The 22,120-nt window shown below is 36.0% G+C and overlaps 2 protein-coding genes and 1 non-coding gene across 6 annotated transcripts in view; 2 read left to right on the top strand and 1 right to left on the bottom strand.

Moving 5' to 3' along the window:
• The window catches only part of LOC142639207 (putative leucine-rich repeat receptor-like serine/threonine-protein kinase At3g14840), a 30,063-nt gene extending 29,098 nt beyond the window's left edge, over positions 1-965 (top strand). For 3 of the 4 annotated variants that reach the window (XM_075813335.1, XM_075813336.1, XM_075813333.1), the window contains one exon: positions 360-965. In XM_075813335.1, coding sequence (XP_075669450.1) covers positions 360-752 — 393 coding nt within the window. In that variant the 3' untranslated portion in view covers positions 753-965. The remainder of the gene's footprint in view (positions 1-359) is intronic. The other variant, XM_075813334.1, reaches the window with a different exon arrangement.
• Positions 966-11,926: 10,961 nt separating this feature from the next.
• On the bottom strand, positions 11,927-12,035 carry LOC142641872 (small nucleolar RNA R71). Its single transcript, XR_012845545.1, has one exon. It is a non-coding gene; the product is annotated as a small nucleolar RNA R71 (small nucleolar RNA).
• Positions 12,036-12,396: 361 nt separating this feature from the next.
• Positions 12,397-16,926, top strand: LOC142639618 (uncharacterized). The gene is made up of 3 exons (XM_075813769.1): positions 12,397-14,127; positions 15,667-15,803; positions 16,416-16,926. The coding sequence occupies exons 1-3, from the start codon at positions 12,397-12,399 to the stop codon at positions 16,924-16,926; spliced, it is 2,379 nt and encodes a 792-aa protein (XP_075669884.1).
• Positions 16,927-22,120: the final 5,194 nt, after the last annotated feature.

Raw genomic sequence — 22,120 nt, 5'->3', positions numbered from 1 at the left:
ATCTAAATGATCCCATACTCTAAGGGCTCAATTTACAATATAAAATTTTGATGGTCACATTTTCATTTAACGCTAATTCCGTATTGATAAAAAGTTTTATAATCAATGTTAAGAAATTTCACTCTTTATTTTATTCCCTTACTCCTAAATTCTTCTTTCTTATTTATATACTGGCTAAGCATATGTTAATGTCTTTATTCTGATATGGGCGTAGACTGTTGACTAGTAGCAAATTGAGATGTGTCTCTACCAAGAGCCTTATAACTCAATTGATATCTCTTTGTGTTTTCCATAGAAATATTTAGGATTTAATCTTCATCCCCCGTTATAATTCTTCGTTTTTATGTTCCTGTTTCTAGGCACACCTTTTGAAAGAGGAAGGGAATATAATTAAGCTAGTTGATCCAAGGTTGGGCTCAGACTATAACAAAGAAGAGGTGATGGTCGTGATCCATGTGGCTCTCCTATGCACTAATGTTTCTTCAGCGGCTAGACCCACCATGTCTTCAGTTGTGAGCATGCTCGAAGGCAACATTATTGTTCCGGATTTGGTTTCAGATATGAGTTTATTACATGATGAAATGAAAGCGAAGGAACTGCAAAAGTATTATCAAATCAATGAGGAAATCAATATGAGTGAGAGCACGAGGCGAACAATGTCAATGGACGGCCCGTGGACTGCTACTTCTTCATCTGCTGCTGATCTCTACCCAATCAATCCAGAATCCGGTCCCTTGGAAAATAGATTTTAGAGAATCTTAAAGGTTTCTCATCACTTCTTAATGTTACAAATGATTGATGCCCAACTATTTTAAGAATCATGAAGTTGAAATCATAGAACTTTATATTTTTGGTTTTTTTTTTTCAAAACTCAGGGAGGAGAGCGAGACACAATATTGATAGATGGTGGAATTCTCTTGCAAGATGAGGATGATAATAGAAACTAGCCTCCTTACACGAGAAAAGTGCATGTTCAGAGGCTTTAGCCTTTTTTTTTTTACATGATTTTGCATTTAAGAATTTGAAAGATGTTATTGTTTTGATAAAAAGAGAAAAACGTTTTGACGATTTTAACGTTATCCCCGCATGGTTTAGAGGCTATAACAGGGAGGTGTTTGACAAGAGCTTTACTAAACAAGGTTCTACATTAGCTACAGCCCTATATTTATTTCCTTAATGTTCTGCCTTACCCAATTGTTGTTAGACCATGTGTGATGCTCCAAGTTGATTAAATATTAATTGAGTGTGTGTTGTGTGAGTGTGTTTTGAGTCCTACATCAGGCACATGTTGGGTTAATCTAAGTTTTATTAACAACTAAAATGACTCTCCACCATTGATACTGGAATTGTAAAGGAATACCCAAACTAAATAACGTCTTGCATCCCAAATATCAAATAAGAGTTTCTCTTACCTGATTGAAGAGTTGGATTTTGAATATGCAATTGACTATCCATCCAACCTCCCATTGATTTTAAAATTGTCAATCTAACATTTCATAACTTGAAGTTTCAAGCTCCATTCCACTGGTTTCAAGGTCCACTCCTCTAGTAACAAAAGTGTAGAGGCTTTGCTAGGAAAGGTTTAAATTTTACTCCAAGTCAATTTAAGAAAATGTGCAACATTGTAGCAAGAACAAGGTTTATAATTTATAGAAAATTCCCACAAGTCAGTAAACTCTAGACAAATTTAAGGCCCTAAAAAAAATTTAATACCAACTCAATTAAAATTTGATTCTAAATTTAAGACTCGGATTGTTAAGTTCCATTCTACCTGCCAGAATCAACAAATGTGAATTACCACAATTTTTTTTAATCGCCACAAAAAAATTTTCTTGTAAATTCACAAAGTGCCATCAAACTATATTTCAATGATAGAATCAGGTCAGGGCTGAGGGGGGCCATGGCCCCCTGCCCCCCAAATGTTTTATGAAAATTCTTAGTATATATATACACACATAGAAAATTGAAAATTTCCCAAAATATATATTATTGGCCCCCCTCCTCTACCGAAATTTACAAATTGACCCAACCCTTTTGTCTGTTATCTCAAGAATAATAAGAAAAACTTTTGGACCAACCAAAAATGCTCGCAAAACATATCATATTTCCAACCTTAACAAACCCAATTGCCCCAGAAATAACAAGAATAACCTTTAAACAAACCAAAATTATCAACAAATTAAGCAACAATCCAATCTAAACAAAAAAGACATACAGAACAACCAAAAATCTGAAATCAAAAAACACAAATCCCCAATTTTTTTACCCACTTACCGCTCGGTGTTTGTCTTGACTCTAAGTCTAACTTCAGCACCTACACACTACATAGTTGCTCAATGATGGTATGTTGGCTCTCTCTCACTACTGCTTTTATTTTTCTTTGTATAAAACTTAGACTGTGAAACAGATGAATAATTTGAGCTTGGTGGTGGACTGGCATAAACCAAGTCAAAGTGTCACTATCAAGTGACTATTGTGTGTGTGGTCATTGATTAATCTCATTGAGTTGGGGTGCAATGTGTTAGGCTATAATTTGTATTTTTATTTTTATAATTGTAGTTTTAAGGAAATATAAACTTGCTAAAGTAGTGGCATTAACCAATTTTGAGTGTTGTGTTAATAAAGTAGTGTTAATTTGGGGCCTCCGGGCTTTGGGAAATTATTTAGTTGTGTTAATAAATTAATTAGTGCCAAGCAACTAAGGTGAGTGACTGAAATATATTTTTTATTATTTATTATTGTGAAATTGGGGAACTTAATGGACATAATCTAAGTAAAAATTGTATTTAATTTTTTTTATCTTGTATATATAGAGAGCAACGTAATGCTATGAATACTATAAATTTTAGTAAATAAATATTACAAATTGATGTGCTATCAATCATAAAACAGTAATTAAAATATTTATTTACTTTGTGTTGAAATAGAACTAATCACATTTATTACTATATTAGTATATGTTTTTTGAGTAACGTTACAGATACAAACTATATTACAGACTATTAAGGTGACAAATTCTTACTAGTTCTAATCTAGGCCCACAACTAACATCACATTGAAAAATGTTAAAGCCACATCAACAGTTTCTAAAAATATTATAAAATAGTTTGTTTTTATAGCATTACTTATGTTTTTTTTTGGTTGAACTGTTACAATAGTATACGTTATGAATCCTATATAGTTTTTCTTTAATCCCTCTTTCCCCCCTATATATTCTATTTAATTTCAATAAAATTATAAGATAAGGAAATGATGAAATATCTGAAAATATTAAACAAATAGTGGAATGTAATATTAGAAACATTCGGTTTTTATAAGATAAAGTATCATGTCATTATTCATTAAAAAAAAGTCTCATGTCCTTACAAATCAAGAACCTATTAGAATTGTAACCAGATCAACATAATTATTCAAATAGGATCAAACTTCGTAATTAATTCATTTAGAGATTTTCATCTTTGATTTCATGATCAAAATTTAGTGCACAATCAATCCTACGTGATTTGTGATTTAAAAGAATATCGAGTTCTATCTTTTTAGATGATGTAGTTTGAAGTATTACAAAATGATAATTTTCTTTCCTCTTTTTTGTTAATATTAAATATATGCTAGCTTAGATTTTCATAGGAAAAAAATTGTTTATACCTTAGCCCCCTAGGTTTAAATCCCGATTCCATCGCTGCTATATTTTAATGTGAAAATTCATACACACACCATGCACATGATATTACTACAAGAAAAAAAAATGTTTATTACAACGAAAAAAAAAATCATTGCTATAAACTAAATCATTGCAATAGCTGATGCAAGGTGTTGCAATAAAATTTGAGGTAATAGATTGGGCAACAAAAAATTTCATTGCAATAAACTCTAGATATTTTAATGACAACTTTGATACAATGATATGTATGTTGTTGCAATAAAAAATTTACTATTTTGAATATCTTATAGCAATAGACTATTACTTCACGAATTTAGATTGAAAATAATTCGGATTAAGTTATTGCAATGATATATTTGTTGGAATTAATGATTGTTTCATATTTGTCATTGTAATAGATTGTAAAATAATTGATATCAAATTATTGCAATGATATATTTGTTTGGGAAAAATCCTAAACCCCTCAATGTCTACGTGTGAATCAAAAATAAATGACTACCAAGCAATAGCAATATATATGGAAACAAAAATTTCAGCAAGCACCAATAGAAACACAACCACAAGAACACCAAATTTTACGTAGAAAACCCTCCAGTGTAGAGAGCAAAACCACGAGGCATCTCCGAAAAATATTTTCTATGAAAATAGAGATTACAACTCTCAAGTTTATGCCAAACTTGAATTCACAATAATTCGATATACAACAAATTAATCTCAAGGAGTAAATACAATTTCACCACAAAACCAGTAGCAAAGATCTTCCTCTAAACACTCCAACACTTTGTGGTTGTAGCACTCAAATCTCCAAGATTACTCCACCAATTTATCTTCTTGTGTGTGTAGCTTGAGCAAAGAAATTAAAATGTATCCTTTATCTTTTTCACTCTAACATACTCACTGTATTTTCTCTCTATCATGGGCTGCACCTCATTGAAGCTCTCTATGTGTTTCTCTCAAACACTCATTGGAACTTCTCCTCACCAAAGTGGCCAAACATGACCCTTTTTGCTTCAGCTTCTCCCAAGGCCGAATGGCTTCTTTTCTTTTCTTTTCTTCTTATTTTCTTTAGCATGTCCAACATGTTTGCTCAACTTTGCATTAAACAATGGAAAAGGTTAACCAATGCCAAAGAACTATTTTTAGAACATTTTATTGAGAGAATGACAAAACAATAAATATTGTTGACAGCTTTTTATATTTCCCATAAAAATAGTGTCAAAACTTTCCTATTATGATTTATTAACACTTGCCCTAATTAAGAGTATTTGTTAACATGACCCTTAAACAAAAAGTTGACTTTGAAAGTTTGATAAGCAAGCTCATTTGAGCTTTGCCCATTCATGTGGGCTGGACCCACACGGTGCTTTGCGCCCAACAATATGCACTTCATGTTTTTCATTGAAGTAAATAATAATTGGCAAATGTTAATAAACACTGTGCGGTGTGTGTTAAGTTTTTTTTTTGAAAGCGGTGCGTGTTAAGGTTAAAATTGGATAAATAGGAGAAAAAAGGACACTATAGAAAATTGACCCTATAGTGTATAAGGCTAGCAAAAATATTGACATAAAGATGGATGTTAAGGGGCACCATTAATGCAACCCATTATAAAATAATTGATATCAAATTATTACAATGATAAATTCATTGCAATAAAATATCACATGTTATTGCAACAATTTTTTGTAATGCAATAAAGTATTAAATCCTTTATTAGAACCAGTGATTATAAATTATTGCAACAAATTATTGTTAATACAATAATTTACCACTTTTAAATTATTATTATAACGATTTTTAACTTGTAGACACAATAATGTTTCTAATACCATTATACTATTTTTGTTGTATTTACATGTTTATAATACCATTATATTATTTTTGTTGTATTAACACTTGATGTAATTGACTTATTTTAGTGCAGTGTGTGATACTTTGAGGGACGAGAACTCAGAGTGATGAAGTTGAAACATTTACTTTGAAGTCTTTTTGAGTGGAATTCATCATTTCTTTCGTTCACATAAGCTCCACTGTTGTTTATTTTCTTCTTTTCTTTTGTTTTTTTCCTTTTTGTTTTGTGCTTTCTTATTATGTATTTCAGACCGTATACCAGCGTTTTTTGTTGTTGGTTTTTTAATGAAAATGAAAAAAATAGGGAGCAAAATAAGGTTGAAACAAACTCAATTGTAAACAGGAGAAGCAGTAAGAAGGATAATAGCCGAATGTAGTAGAGACTAGAGAGCTATGGGATGGTAAGTAAATGAACTACAAGAGAACCAATGGTTTCCCTCTGAATTGCTCTCCCTTCGGAGCACCCACAATAGTAAGAAGAATCTGCATGTAAGAGCTGCTGCTTCAAAAGCTGCCACTGCTTCAAAAACTGTGGCAGCTTGAGCCTAAGCTTTACATTTGACAATGTTATTGTGATCACTGATGATGTCAAAAACCGTCAGTAAGCTGAATTGTCCTTACGTGCCCTAGATAAAACTTGCGAAACAAAAAAGAAGAAGACCTTATAGAGAGCACCGGTGTGGTACCGGCCAAATACCCTCTAAATGTTAAGTTAGAGAACTTTTTTACAACTCTAAAGTGCTAGACTTGGGGTAAATTATGCGTACCTTGATTTGTGAGGGTTTTGGGGTTTTTATAGTAGTGTAGAGTCAACTTGATTTCTTGATGGAGAGGCTATTTCCTTGTAGGGTAGATCCTCCTTAATGCGTATTTTGAGGGATCCTTTCCTTGTGTGGATTCCTGTGATTATGGTTGAGCATAGAGTGCAAGACATTTCCATATTAAGTTCCTTGGAAATTACTTAGACCACGTAGGCACCACGCGGCTTTGGCAACCGTCCGCGTTGAGTTTATCCACCTCTATCGAGTTTGAGTTTGTCTTCTCTAAAGCATCCGTCCATTTTTCTATCTGCTGTTCAAGTCATGATTCCATTTGTCATTTCTTTGGTTGTTAAGTTGTCTAGATTGTCTCCTTGGCAACGCCGTCTCTTGTCATTAACTTTGTGAAGGGAATCTGTATACCTTGTGATTCATCCCTATCAGCTACCCCTTCACTCCATGGGTCCGTCGCCTAGTATCCCAGACAGACACTTGGGGTGACGGTCTTAATTAGATCTCGGGAGTCGCGTTTTGATTTGACATAGTGATTGAGGGTCATAAATGCTGAGGGACACGTGGCGAAGTTTTAGTGGCTAGTTACTCAGATCAAAGCGTCGCTTCGTCTTCTGCGCCGTTTTGCCTATATATATGTCGCCTCTCCCCTTCATTTCCACATTTCGCAAAAATTTCCTTGTGTCAGAGCGCCACTGTCGTCTGTAGGAATCTGCCAGTCCTTCTCTTTACCGCATCTATTCACTACATTACTTCCATCGCTTTTTCACATCGTCAACCTGTAAGTGCTCTTCTTCCTATACTCAGTTATTATTATTATTATTTTAAGTGTTATACGCCTGTGAGTATATAGACCTGTAGAGTCTTAGGAGTTTATCTGTCACTTGTAGGTGTAATAGGTGTCTAGTGGAGCATCGAGTGAACAATCATGTGTCTGCAAAGGAGCGGGCTATGATGAGGTGTACCCATCTAGTCAAAATGACCTCGACACCTCTTATTTTGAAAGGGTTCTGTTTGCCAACTCACCTTCTGTGGAGGAGGATGAGGATTCGAGTGCGGACGGGTTAGAGAGTGATTCGAGTGGAGACATGGACAGCGAGGAGTACGTTGAAAACGTTGAGTCTCCTGTTAGCTCCGTCGTTGGCCCTAATGGTCTTAGGAAGTTTGTTATTCCCCTTTTGTGGATGGTCAATGATTTCAATTTGACCATTAAGAAAAAGCACTTTGACACCTTACGGGAGAGATATCAGATCCTCGACGACGTCCCCATCCGTCTACCGTTTCAGTATGAGAAGTGTTATTACTATGGCGCTAATGACATTGGGGTGTATGAGCAGATGTTCAAGGCAGGGTTCCGACTGCCTTTGACTGCTCTCCGCCATCGCTTACTCCAATATCTTGGATTATCCATCACCCAGGTCACTCTTAATGCTTGGAGAATCTTCCTTGGTGCGGAGGTGCTGTATGGGGTTCTAAGCAAAAGGAGACGTCAATTAACTGTGGAGGAGTTTTTTCATTGTTACCGTCCCTCTGAGATCATCAAGTCTAGGGGGATTTACAGCTTTCTTCTAAGGAAACCATCACTTAGGCTAGTGTACGAGACACCTGATTCTAATAGGAATTGGAAGAATATGAATTTCTTCATTCAGGGAGACACCTGGGTGTGTAACCTTGATAAGCGGGAGAAAATGCCCCTTGTTGATAGAACTTGGGACATATTGCCTCCGTCTGGTAGGTATTTGCTCAATTTTTGCTCGTTTAGTTATTTTGTCTGTTTTACTCCTTGATCTAACCGTCTCTTCTTATTGCAGCTCAGGACTGTCTAGAGGTCAATCTTGAACAGTGGAGCTTTTTGGAGAAAATCTTCAGAATTTCTTTGGAAGAGAGGATGTGGAAGAAGCTCATCACCTTGGACACATTAAACTGGTACTGTGAGGGTCTTGAGCCTACAACCACTACACGTCGTTACGACGCTCAAGTACGCCAACGTGAGTCTGTCGCCTACTCTTTATCTTCTTCTTTAACCTTTTTTAGTAGTTCTTGTATAACTTTTTCTTTCTGTCTTCTTTGGTGCAGAAATGGAGGATGGTAAGAGGAAAGCTTATATTTGTTAGCAGGCTACCGCGCAGGTGAAGAAGAAACTAGAAGAGGGCGTGCCCCCTACTATAGGGACGAGCCTATTAAAACCATTCACGAAGAGAAGGACGACGGACAAGGGTGACCGTCCTGAAAAAAAATAGTCTTGGTTGGTAATTACCACAACTGTCAAGGAGATGCCTCCAGGAACCAAGTCGCCTTATGCCCCCTGTCATGGGGTTGGGAAAGGCCTGATGATGTCCAAGGGCCCTGTCGCTAAGCAATGCCCCCCTCTCCTCCGCGACGACCCGTGATATGCACTTGGGCAACTCTTGTCCATTATTAAGGAAGAGGATTATGAGGACTTGGATAACCATGCAACGCAAGCCATGGGGGAAACTGCCATTTTCAGTTTGGTTCAGGTGTGTGACCATCTACTTGTCCTTTCTGTCCTCTTTTCTTCCATTTCTTACTTACCCTTGTATTTTATTTTCAGGGGGCGTTGATGACAAAGGGGCTAATGGACCGTTGCCTGGCTTGTGAGAAGCTGGTGGACCGTTTGAAGGAAAGGGCCGAGACCGTGGAGACAGAATGTAACGAGCTCAAAGCCTTGTGGGAAGTCTAGGTCAAAAAGCTTGACATTATGAGGAAGACCTTGGAGGAGACGGAGAATCAAGTCAAGGCTCTGAAGAATGTGCTAAAAGACAAGGAGGGAGATCTCTTCTTTGAGGGAAAAGGTTCTTCAAGCTAAGGTAGACGAGGAGACGGAGTTTCGTAGCTCTGTCAGATTCCTTGCTGAGCTCGGAGGCTGCTATACCGACAGTTTCAACAAGTACCTTCGTCAGTTCAAGGTTCTTTTTCCTAACTTGGACGTGTCCCGAGTCTCTTTGGACGACATGGCCCAGACACCAGCTAGATCCGTTGGGTTCGAAGGCCCCGACGAGCTTTTTTCTGCAGACCCTACTCCTAATGCTCTAGGTGACGGGTGAGCCGTCCCCCAGGATGTACAAGCCAAATCCGTCGGCAATGAGACCCATCCAGCTGATGAGGCCAAGGTGGCGAAAAAGGTAGTGGATAAGGAGGCTCCTGTTGACCAGCCATAGACTTCTATAGTTTTTTTTTTTTTTTTAAATGATTTGGAGAAAAATGGTTGTTGTGATATTAACATTGCCCACGAGTTTTTTGGGCTTTTTAAATTATAAGTTTATTTACTTCCATTCTATTTGAAAGATGTTGTATTTTTCACCCGTCGGCTTGAATATGTTTTAATCCTGGACTGATTCGTCTACTTTATAAGCGTGACTTAGTGGATTCTCAGTAGATTTGTGGTCCGTCCACCTAAGAACGTCCACGTACTTTAGCGTACTTTGGAACGCATCCATCTAGTTAAAGACTCTAACAAGTTGCAAGGCGCCCATTGGAGGTACTTGTCTAGTCATGGACTATAAATTTTAAGACGTTTCTTGGAATGCATCAGTCCACTTATGGACTTGTGTAAATGATGTGCATTGATAATAGCTTAATTTTGCATATTTGTATCATTGTTAGAAGCATTATTATACTTATTTTGAGGTAATTCATGCATTTTATATTTGGTTTTGGAATAATGGTGAATAATCAATTTTGTGCTTAATTGAATCTTATTGCGTGAATTTATTTTTTTGTAGGAGAATGAAATTAAATAAGTGGATTTGTGCAAAGAAGAAAGCTAATGGACTTTACTTTTACAAGGGCCATGATGAAGTTAAAGAAGACCAACCCAATTAAATTTAAGTCCAATTGGAGCAGGGAATCAAAGGAAATTTGCATCAAATCCAAGTTCAATTCCGATTAGGATTCCAGCCTGCACATCAGTTAGTATTTTTGGCATAACTTTTGGCTCAGATGTCCAATTGAGATGATTCAAGTTGGGCTGGAAAGTTAACTTAAAGGGCTAAACTTTGTAGTTTACCAAAAGTCCGAATTCTGAAGTTAAATCGGCCAAAATTGTCGGTTAAATGAAGTCTAAAAATCTGGAATTTTCCCCAAATGGGAATTCAACTTGTAATAGGATTCTTTGACCTATTTAAAGGCTCTTTAGGGCAAAATTTAGGGGGGCGAGTGCTAGGGCTGAGGGCTGAACATAGAGAGTGCGGCTACTTCTTTGGTTTTCTTCCATGACAGTTAGTTATTTTATTTGTCTAGTTTAATGTTTAGTATATTATTCTTGTGTTTTATTTTAATTATTATGAGTAGCTAAATTTATAATTAGGGTTGAGGATGAAACCTTGTTAAGGATTATTAGTAATATTTATGTGATTTGATTTTTCCCACAATAGTTGTTCTTTAATTATTTAAATTGTTCTTGCTTCATATCAATTGACTAAGACGAGATTCTAGATATGAGTTCAATCATGTTTTTCTCATGATTTAGGATTTATCTTAATTAATTGAATGCTTGGTTTATTAATTCCTGATTATAAAATTGGATATCCCTTGTGATCTGTCTGTCAATTGATATAATTTATGATTTGATTTTTAGAATTGGATATATCTTATGATTTGTTTGGCTATAGATACAATTGATGATTTGATTTTATACTTAAGAAGCGAAGAAGAACATGCTTTTGATTTTTAAAATAAGGATTTTAATGAGAATATTTTGCATGATAGCAAGATTGATTTCTAGATTATCATGTAGTGAGTTGGGAAAAATTAATGATCATAAATATATGCTGATATGACTTACAAGGCGGATTCCAAAACCTTAATTCCTTTCCCTTGATTGTTTACATCTTTTTATTGCTTTATATTTTTTGCTTAGTTTAACTATTTGCTTAGTTTATTTAATTTCAAAACAACCAATTTTTATTAAACTAGATTAGGATTAATTTGGTTAAGATTTGATTAATTTTCCTACGTTCATTCAAGTCCCTGTGGGTTCAACCTCGTTCTTGTCAAACTATACTTCGGTACGGTTCGACACTTGCGAGTATTTTAAAATTTCACAACAAGTTTTTGGCGCCGTTGTCGGGGACTTGGTTAGGAAAATAAATTTGGTCTTAATTGAATTTTTTCTTCTACTAGTTGTAGTTATTTTTTATTTTTATTTTTTTAAAAACAAAAAAACAAAAAATTCTTTGTGCATGGTGTATGAGAACTTGGATACGTGATAAAGAAAATCGTCTTGTTAGTTTTGATTATTCATCCAGAATGGGAGAAACAGGAGATGATTCAAAAACTCTTAGGGAGTTGTTCTCACCCATAACCACCAACCCTCCATCTTGCATAGTATTGCCTGCAACCACTGCTGCACATTTTGAGTTAAAGCCACAGATAATCCATCTTCTTCCTACTTTTCATGGATTGGATAGAAAAGATCCTTATATGCATGTGAAGGATTTTCTTGAGATTTGTGCTACTTGTAAGTTCCAAAATTTCACTGATGAGTCTGTTCGCTTGCGTTTATTCCCTTTTTCCTTGAAGGATAAGGCAAAAGCATGGCTTAATTCTTTGTCACCTGGATCTATCACTTCATGGGAACTATTGGTCACAAAATTCCTCTCTAAATTTTTCCCAATGGCCAAGACCAATGCTTTGAGGAGAGAAATTGCAGATTTTTATCAAGATGAACAAGAGAAATTTTATGAGAGTTGGGAGAGATTTAAGGACTTGATCTTAAAGTGTCCCCATCATGGTTTTGAAACATGGAGACTAGTACAATATTTTTATAATGGTTTGACTCAGACTAATTGTAACATGATTGAGTCCATGAATGGTGGTGGATTTTTGAGTCTTGTAGATGATGAGGCATACAAATTTCTTGAGAATTTTTCTGAAAGTTCGCAATAATGGGATTTTTCCAACCGTAAAGAGAGATTTGCCCCTGGAATTAAGAAAGGAGGATTGTATGAAGTTAGTGAAGATTTAGACATAAAAGCTAGGTTGGACAATCTCACTCGTAAGGTTGAGGCTTTAGCTTTAGGTAGAGGGATGAATTCTGTCAATCAAGTTCAAAGTGAAACATGTTCTATTTGTGCAAGTCCTATGCATACAACACATATGTGTCCTTCCATAGCTGGGTACCCTGATTTTTATACTGAGCAAGCAAATTCACTGAATAATTATGGAAAACCATTTGCTAGTCCATTTTCAGAGACATACAATCCAAATTGGAGTAACCATCCTAATTTCTCATGGAGGCAAAATCAGCCTCCCACAAATGTAGGTGGACAACAAGTGCATCAACAAAGTCAATTTCGTCCACCTACTCAAGCATATCCTCCCATTCCTCGATCACCTCCTCAGTTTGTAGCACCACCAAGACAACAATCATCATTGGAGGAGTCTCTCAAAACATTCATGCAATCAACTAGTCAAGCCATTCAAGAGATGAAAAGTTCCACCCATTTGAATATTCAAGCTATTTCAAAGTTGGAAAATCAAGTTGGCCAGTTAGCAACCCAAGTTGGAGAGAGGGAAAAAGGAAAGTTTCCTAGTCAACCTATACTTAACCCAAAAGGACAGTATGCCATCAATGGTTCTTCTAGTTCTACTCATGGACAAGAACATGTTCAGTCTATTACTACCCTTAGGTCTGGTAAGCAAGTTGATAATCAAGTGAAAATGCCAGAAGTGGAGGATGATGAAAATATTCTGTTAAAGGAAAAAGGTACTCATAGTTCACATGATGATCATGGAGAAAAGAAGGACAACCCACCCTCCATTCCAATTCAGGATCTTAGTTCCTCCTTTGATAAGAGGTTTGTTCCTAAAGCTCCATTTCCTCAAAGGTTAATCAGTCCTCAGAAAAGTGCACAATTTGGAGACATTTTAGAGGTTTTTAAGCAAGTGCAAATAAACATTCCATTTCTTGATGCAATTCAGCAAGTTCCTGCTTATGCCAAGTTTCTAAAAGATCTTGTGACAATGAAGAGAAAGACAAATATCCCTAAAAAGGCATTTTTGACAGAGCAAGTCAGTTCAATTATTCAGAATAAATATCCAGTGAAATGTAAGGACCCAGGATCTCCTACAATTTCATGCAAGATTGGGGATCATCTCATTGAGCGAGCTTTGCTAGATTTGGGGGCAAGTGTGAACTTATTGCCATATTCTATATACTTACAGCTAGGTTTGGGGGAGTTAAAACCAATGACCATGACACTTCAGTTAGCTAATAGGTCTGTGAAAATCCCTAGGGGTATTGTTGAGGATGTGCTAATTAAGGTGGATGCATTCTATTTTCCTGTTGATTTTGTTGTGTTAGACACTGAGCCTGCTCTAAATGCCAGTACACAAATCCATGTCATTTTAGGTCGCCCTTTCTTAGCCACGTCCAATGCTTTAATCAATTGTCGGAGTGGTGTAATGAAGATTTCTTTTGGGAATATGACCGTTAAGCTTAATATCTTCCACATAAGTAAACAAGTGCTAGACAATGAGGATATCTGTGAGGTTGACATGATTGAGAGTCTAGTCCATGATACTTTCCTACAATCGAGTTATGAGGATCCTCTAGAGGCTTGCTTAAATCTTTTTGGTTGCAATTTTGATATTGAACACTCAATTGAAGAGGTCAATGCATTGTTAGAGTCTGTTCCTTTCTTAAGTACTGATAGCTGGCAACCAAAAGTGATCCCTCTTCCACTTTCTTCATCCCCACCCCCATTTGCTGTGGAACCACCAAAGTTGGAGTTGAAACCATTACCTGACACACTTAAGTATGCCTTTTTAGGTTCTTCTGAAACCTTACCTGTCATTATAGGTTCAGATTTGGATGACCTTAGGGAACGCCAATTGATAAGTGTACTTCAAGCGCATAAGGAAGCTATAGGTTGGTCAATTGCTGATATCAAAGGTATTAGTCCATCTGTGGTTATGCATAGAATTCACTTAGAAGAGAATGCCAAAACTTCACGTGAACCGCAGAGACGTCTAAACCCTATTATGCAAGAGGTAGTGAGAGCTGAAGTTTTGAAGCTTTTGGATGTGGGTATTATTTACCCAATTTCTAATAGTAATTAGGTGAGTCCAGTTCAAGTTGTACCAAAGAAATCTGGCATAACAGTTGTCAAGAATGAGGATGATCAGTTAGTCCCAACTCGTGTGCAAACGGGATGGAGAGTATGCATTGATTATCGTAAGTTGAATGCCATGACAAGAAAAGATCATTTTCCTCTTCCTTTTATAGACCAAATGTTGGAAAGATTAGCTGGTCATGCTTATTATTGTTTTCTTGATGGATATTCTGGATATAATCAAATTCCCATTGCACTAGAAGATCAAGAAAAGACTACCTTCACCTGCCCTTTTGGGACATTTGCCTACCGTCGCATGCCATTTGGTTTATGTAATGCTCCCGGTACATTTCAAAGGTGCATGATTAGTATTTTTTCTGATATGGTGGGACGATTTTTGGAGGTATTTATGGATGACTTTTCAGTATTTGGATCCACTTTTGAAGAATGTTTGCACCACCTATCCTTAGTGTTAGTGCGGTGTAAAGAGAAAAATCTTGTTCTTAATTGGGAGAAATGTCATTTTATGGTGAGAAAGGGAATTGTTCTTGGGCATGTCATATCAAAAAGTGGTATTGAGGTTGATAAGGCCAAAATAGATTTGATATCTAACCTTCCACCTCCTCGATCTATTAAGGAAATTAGATAATTTTTGGGTCATGCAGGATTCTATCGAAGGTTCATCAAGGATTTTAGTAAAATCTCAAGGCCCTTATGCAACTTACTTGCCAAAGATGCCCCATTTGTGTTTGATGCTGAGTGTCTCCATGCATTTAAGAGACTAAAAATTGAGTTGACTTCTGCACCTATCATTCAACCACCTGATTGGAATGTGCCTTTTGAGATTATGTGTGATGCCTCTGATTATGCAATTGGTGCTGTTTTAGGACAGCGGGTTGGAAAGGTTCCCCATGTGATTTATTATGCTAGTAAGACTCTAAATGATGCTCAAATGAACTACTTTACAACAGAAAAGGAGTTGTTGGCAATTGTTTTTGCCTTGGATAAATTTAGATCCTATTTGTTGGGGTCTAAGGTCTTAATTTATTCAGATCATGTTGCACTGAAGTATCTCTTCTCCAAAAAAGATGCTAAAGCTCAACTTATCCGATGGATTTTATTGTTACAAGAATTTGATCTTAAGATTCGGGACAAGAAGGGAACTGAAAATGTAGTAGCTGACCATTTGTCTAGATTAATCATTGAGCACACTGATGACAGTTTACCTATTCTTGAATCTTTCCTTGATGAGCAGTTGCTGCATGTATCCCAAAGACCTTGGTATGCTGATATTGCAAACTATCTTGTCACTAATCAAATACCTTCGCATTGGACTAAACAAGATAGGTCGAAATTTCTGGCTGAGGTAAGGTATTTCTTTTGGGATGATCCATACTTGTTTAAATACTGTTCTGATCAAATAATTAGGAGATGCATATCTGAAAGTGACCAACAAAATGTTATATCCTTTTGTCATGATCATGCTTGTGGAGGTCACTTTAGTTCAAGAAAGACTGCTGCCAAGATTTTGCAATGTGGATTTTATTGGCCTTCCATTTTTCGTGATTCCCATGCATATTGTTCAGCTTGTGAGAGATGCCAAAAGTCAGGCAGTATTGGAAAAAGAAATATGATGCCATTGAACCCTATTTTGATTGTTGAGGTATTTGATGTTTGGGGTATTGATTTCATGGGTCCCTTTCCTAATTCTTTTGGTAACTTATACATCCTTGTTGCTGTTGATTATGTTTCTAAGTGGGTTGAGGCCATTGCATGTAGAACTAATGACCACAAGGTTGTAGTCAAGTTTTTGAGAGAGAATGTGTTTGCACGGTTTGGTACACCACATGCCATTATTAGTGATGGAGGAAAGCACTTTTGCAATAGAGTTTTTGAGCAACTAATGAAGAAATATGGTATCACTCATAAGGTTGCAACACCTTATCACCCACAGACAAGTGGTCAAGTAGAGATATCTAATAGGGAAATCAAGAGAATATTGGAGAAAACAGTTAACCCTACTCGGAAAGATTGGTCTTTAAGACTCAATGATGCACTGTGGACATACCGTACAGCCTTTAAGACTCCCATTGGAATGTCTCCCTATCGAATTGTGTATGGTAAGACTTGTCACCTCCCTATTGAGTTAGAGCATAGAGCTTATTGGGCTATTAAGCGATTAAATTTTGATCTTGACAAAGCAGGTGCTGAAAGGACACTCCAAATCAATGAGTTAGAGAAGATTCGCAATGATGCATACAATTGTGCCAAATCGTATAAGGACCAAATGAAAAGGGTTCATGATAAAAACATCTTGAGAAAATCATTTGAACCTGGTCAGAAAGTTCTTCTTTATAATTCTCGTTTGCATCTCTTCCCAGGCAAGTTACGATCTCGATGGACTAGTCCATTCATAGTTCGCACCGTTTATCCCCATGGTGCTATTGAGATTGAGAATCCTAAAAATGGTGATATGTTTAAAGTTAATGGCCAACGTTTGAAACCATTTTTAGAACTTGAGCCTCCAGAAGTTGAAGAAGTCCTCTTGGATGATCCTGTTTATCAGGATTGATTCCAGTTGTGTTTATCAGGTTTGCAATTTTTTTTTCTTTCTTTCTTTTTCTTGTTCATTTTCTATTTTTAGATTAATATTTTTGTTTATTTTCTAGTTTAGTTTTATTCTCTTTTGTTCTAGCTGATATTTGACAGATATTAAAATTTATAACAATCAGCTTGATCAAGGTACGTCTCCTCCTTCTCCTTACCTTACTTGTTACTACTTGGTTCTCATGTTGCATATTAATTTTTTTTGCTCTCTTTTCATTCAAGACATATATTTGAGAGTATCATTTTTAACATTGAGGACAATGTTTGGTTTAGGTTTGGGGGGGATGTATATAGATTTCTATCTTTTTGTTTTGTTTTGTTTAGTTGTGTTAAAAAACAAAAACAAAAAATCTTTTGCCTAGCTTGAGGTCTAGGTTTTAAGTTTGTTATACTACTCCTGCTTAAATAATTTCAGTGCTTTCATGCTCAATTCATTGCACATGTACGTAGCCACTCAGACACAACTCGTTGTTGAAGGATAAAAATGATTAGAAAATCTTGATGATAACAATGTGGAGACTGTAACCCTTGTGAGTTTTGAGCCAATCATTATTTTTTGAGGGCTATTTATTGTTTCTAATCTTAAAGTTCATTTGAAAGTGCATAACATGTTTCCCTTGTTGTAGTCTCATTGTTCTTTCTTTTGGCCAAGAAAAAAAAATCTAATTTTATGCCACACTTGAATCTTTTGAAGTCATTGATGTTGAATGAACTATACTAGTCTTTGAGAGATGACATTAGGCCATTTTTGTGTACTTTGAGCCATATATGTGTTTTTCTTTTTCTTTCTTGATATATTATCGCTAGTCACCCCGTTGAGCCTTTTAATTAGCCTTTCTTTCTTAAAACCCTTATCCATAGTGTTTCAAGATGGAATTTGATCAGTATGTTTCATGTGGTGGTTTGTGCGAGAATTCAAAGAAGAACGAAAAAAAAGAAGTCAAAGAAAAAAAATTCAAAAAAAAGAAAGAAAAAAAAAAAAGGTTCAAGAACAAGGAAAAAAGAAAAAAAGAGGAAAAGTGTCAAAAAGAAGAAAATAAAAAGGGTTCTCATCAAATTTTGAGAAGTGAAATGTAAGGAATGAGTACTACTTTGAAGAAGAAGAGTTGAAAAAAAAAAAGTGTTGAATGGAAATTCCAAAAAGTGTTGACATTCCAACTATCTTGAAAACACTTCTTATATTTACCTTCACCCATTTTTATTTCATTCCCTTTGCTTTTTTCCTACATTACGTCCTAATAAAGTCCTTATTTGATCTTGAAGATTGTGTAGTTCAGATATTGATATGACTGAGAAGAAAAAAGGTATGGTATAAATTCTTTTTGGCATCCTTTCATGAGACTACTTGTTCTTTCTTGATTAAGCGTTTTTCATGTGATTTATATGTGAGGTATTTGATTTTGCTTACATTATTCCGCTCACATATGTTGTTGAGAGTGTTACACCCCATTTCAGAGTGATTTCATTTGTTGAGTGATAACACTGGAAAGATTTGAGTTGAAGCATACTTTCAAATAGAGATTCGAGTCAAATTTATTCTAAAACTAAGAGTATGTTTGGGTTGGCTACCACTTTTCACTCACATTGAGTTTTGATGGCATGAGAAATTTCTTTAGCATTTGTAGTGTTTTTAAACTTGAACTAATCCTCTTTGCAAAAGGCAATTGAAAAAAAAAAAGTTTGATTTTCTTTGTTTTGTTTATTTTAGTATTCATTCTCAGAATTTTGTGGGTATATTTCCTGCAAACCCTCACGAGACTACAACTCGTCCACTAGTGTAAGCTAGGGGTTTAAAGGCTTGTTGCATACGCTAAATGCAATCGAAATTTCCAGCGAAAGTGGATTAGTTAGGATTTTCTTTTTCTTTGTTTTTTATTTCTTTGTTTTCTTTTACTCTTTATCTATTTTGCTCGAGGACTAGCAAAATGTAGGTTTGGGGGTATTTGATGCGCATTGATAATAGCTTAATTTTGCATATTTATATCATTGTTAAAAGCATTATTATACTTATTTTGAGGTAATTCATGCATTTTATATTTGGTTTTGGAATAATGGTGAATAATCAATTTTGTGCTTAATTGAATCTTATTGCGTGAATTTATCTTTTGTAGGAGAATGAAATTAAATAAGTGGATTTGTGCAAAGAAGAAAGCTAATGGACTTTACTTTTACAAGGGCCATGATGAATTTAAAGAAGACCAACCCAATTAAATTTAAGTCCAATTGGAGTAGGGAATCAAAGGAAATTTGCATCAAATCCAAGTTCAATTCGGATTAGGATTCCAGCCTGCACATCAGTTAGTATTTTTGGCATAACTTTTGGCTCAAATGTCCAATCGAGATGATTCAAGTTGGCCTGGAAAGTTAACTTAAAGATCTACAACTTTGTAGTTTACCAAAAGTCCGAATTCTGACGTTAAATGGGCCAAAATTTTCGGTTAAGTGAAGTCTAAAAATCTGGAATTTTCCCCAAACGGGAATTCAACTTGTAATAGGATTCTTTGACCTATTTAGCTCTTTAGGGCAAAATTCAGGGGGGCGAGTGCTAGGGCTGAGGGCTGAACATATAGAGTGCGGCTACTTCTTTGGTTTTCTTTCATGACAGTTAGTTTTATTTTATTTGTCTAGTTTAATGTTTAGTATTTTATTCTTGTGTTTTATTTTAATTATTATGAGTAGCTAAATTTATAATTAGGGTTGAGGATGAAACCTTGTTAAGGATTATTAGTAATATTTATGTGATTTGATTTTTCCCACAATAGTTGTTCTTTAATTATTTAAATTGTTCTTACTTCATATCAATTGACTAAGATGAGATTCTAGATATGAGTTCAATCATGTTTTTCTCATGATTTAGGATTTATCTTAATTAATTGAATGCTTGGTTTATTAATTCCTGATTATAAAATTGGATATCCCTTGTGATCTGTCTGTCAATGGATATAATTTATGATTTGATTTTTAGAATTGGATATATCTTGTGATTTGTTTGGCTATAGATACAATTGATGATTTGATTTTATACTTAAGAAGCGAAGAAGAACATGCTTTTGATTTTTAAAATAAGGATTTTAATGAGAATATTTTCCATGATAGCAAGATTGATTTCTAGATTATCATGTAGTGAGTTGGGAAAAATTAATGATCATAAATATATGCTGATATGACTTACAAGGCGGATTCCAAAACCTTAATTCCTTTCCCTTGGTTGTTTACATCTTTTTATTGCTTTATATTTTTTGCTTAGTTTAACTATTTGCTTAGTTTATTTAATTTCAAAACAACCAATTTTTATTAAACTAGATTAGGATTAATTTGGTTAAGATTTGATTAATTTTCCTACGTTCATTCAAGTCCCTGTGGGTTCGACCTCGTTCTTGTCAAACTATACTTCAGTACGGTTCGTACACTTGCGAGTATTTTAAAATTTCACGACAGTAAATTTCAGGGCATCTCTTGGAACGCACCCGTCCACTTATGGACATTCGTCCACTTAGAGATTTGCATAGATTTTATGGCGTCTATTGGAATGCACCCATCCACTTATGGACTTGCATAGATTTTATGGCATCCCTTGGAATGCATTTGTCCACTTATGGACATCCGACCACTTATGCACTTTCATAGATTTTAAAGCATCTTTGAGGATGTGTCCGTCCACTTATGGACATCCGTCCACCTATGGACTTGCATAGATTTTATGGCATCTTTGAAGATGCGTCTGTCCACTTATGGACTTGCATAGATTTTAAAGCATCTTTGAGGATGCGTCCATCCACTTATGGATGTATATAAATTTCATGGCATCCCTCTGGATGCATCCGTCCAGTTAAGGACATAGTCGTAGACGTGGCTTTGTAGAGATTCATATACACATAACATATCTGAATAACTCCTCTTATTATGATAAATATGTGTGTAAGCCAAAAGGTGCTCTTTGAAGAAATAAAAATTTGCCCTTTGGGCTTAAAAAAAAGTAATGTAGATAATAATTATATAAAAAAAAAAAAACTAGAAAGGAATAAACTAGAAATGAGGAGTGGTCTGTATGCCATCGTCTACTGGTAGTATTTCTTTAGGTGCTCAATGTTCCATGGATGGTGCAACTTTTGTCCGTTGAGTGTCTCCAAGTGATAGATTTCTTTCCTCTGCCATGAAGGGATTTTGTATGGTTCTTCCCAATTGGGTCCTAGCTTTCCCTGAGATGGATCCTTTATGGTGCCCGTCACCTTCTTAAGGACGAGGTCTCCTACTTGAAATTCCCTGTGCCTGACCCTAGAATTTTCCGTCTCTACTCTTGTCGTGGTTCTCCACCTTGTAGCTTGTGAGTCCGACCTTGGCAAGGATGACGGCCTTGCTCCCGTATGCTAGCCTTAATGGTGTCTCTCTTGTAGGCATTCTAACTGTCGTCCTATATGCCCATAGTACACTTGGTAGCCCATCTGACCATATGCCCTTGGCCCCTTCGAGCCGAGTCTTGATGATTTTAAGCAAGGATCGGCTTGTGACCTCAACTTGTTCGTTGGCCTGAGGGTGGGCGGGTGAGGAGCAGTGATTCTTGATCCCCAATTGTAAGCAAAAATCCCTGAATGGCTTGTTGTCAAACTACTTCCCATTGTCTGAGACCAATACTCTAGGGATACCATACCTATAGATGATGTTTCTCCAAATGAACCTTCGTACGTTTTTCTCCGTGATAGTAGCTAGCGCTTTAGCCTCCACCTATTTGGTGAAGTAATCTATACCGACCATTAGGAATTTCAGTTGTCTTACCGCCATCGGGAATGGGCCCATGATATCTAAACCCCGCTGAGCAAAAGGTCGTGGATCTGTCATCAGGGTGAGCTCTTTTGTTGGCTTCCTGATGATATTGTCGAGCCTCTAACACTTGTCGCAAGCTTTGGCATCATTCTGCATAGTAAGCCAATAGTATCTTGCCCGAATCAGCTTATGCACTAGTGACTGTGACCTCGAATGGTTCCTGCAGATCCCTTTGTGAACTTCCCTCATGACGTAATCTGCTTCCTCGAGGCTTAGGCATCTTAGGTATGGTCGGGAGAAGTCTCTCTTGTACAAGACATCCTTTATTAAGATGAATCGTGCTGCCTAAACCTTCAGCTTTCTTGCAGCCTCCTTACCGTTAGGTAACGTGCTGTCTT

Source organism: Castanea sativa, chromosome 6 (genome assembly GCF_040712315.1).
Source record: "Castanea sativa cultivar Marrone di Chiusa Pesio chromosome 6, ASM4071231v1".
Lineage (NCBI taxonomy): Eukaryota > Viridiplantae > Streptophyta > Magnoliopsida > Fagales > Fagaceae > Castanea > Castanea sativa.
Note: the sequence above shows the minus strand (reverse complement) of the source record. Positions and strands in the feature narration are given on the sequence as shown.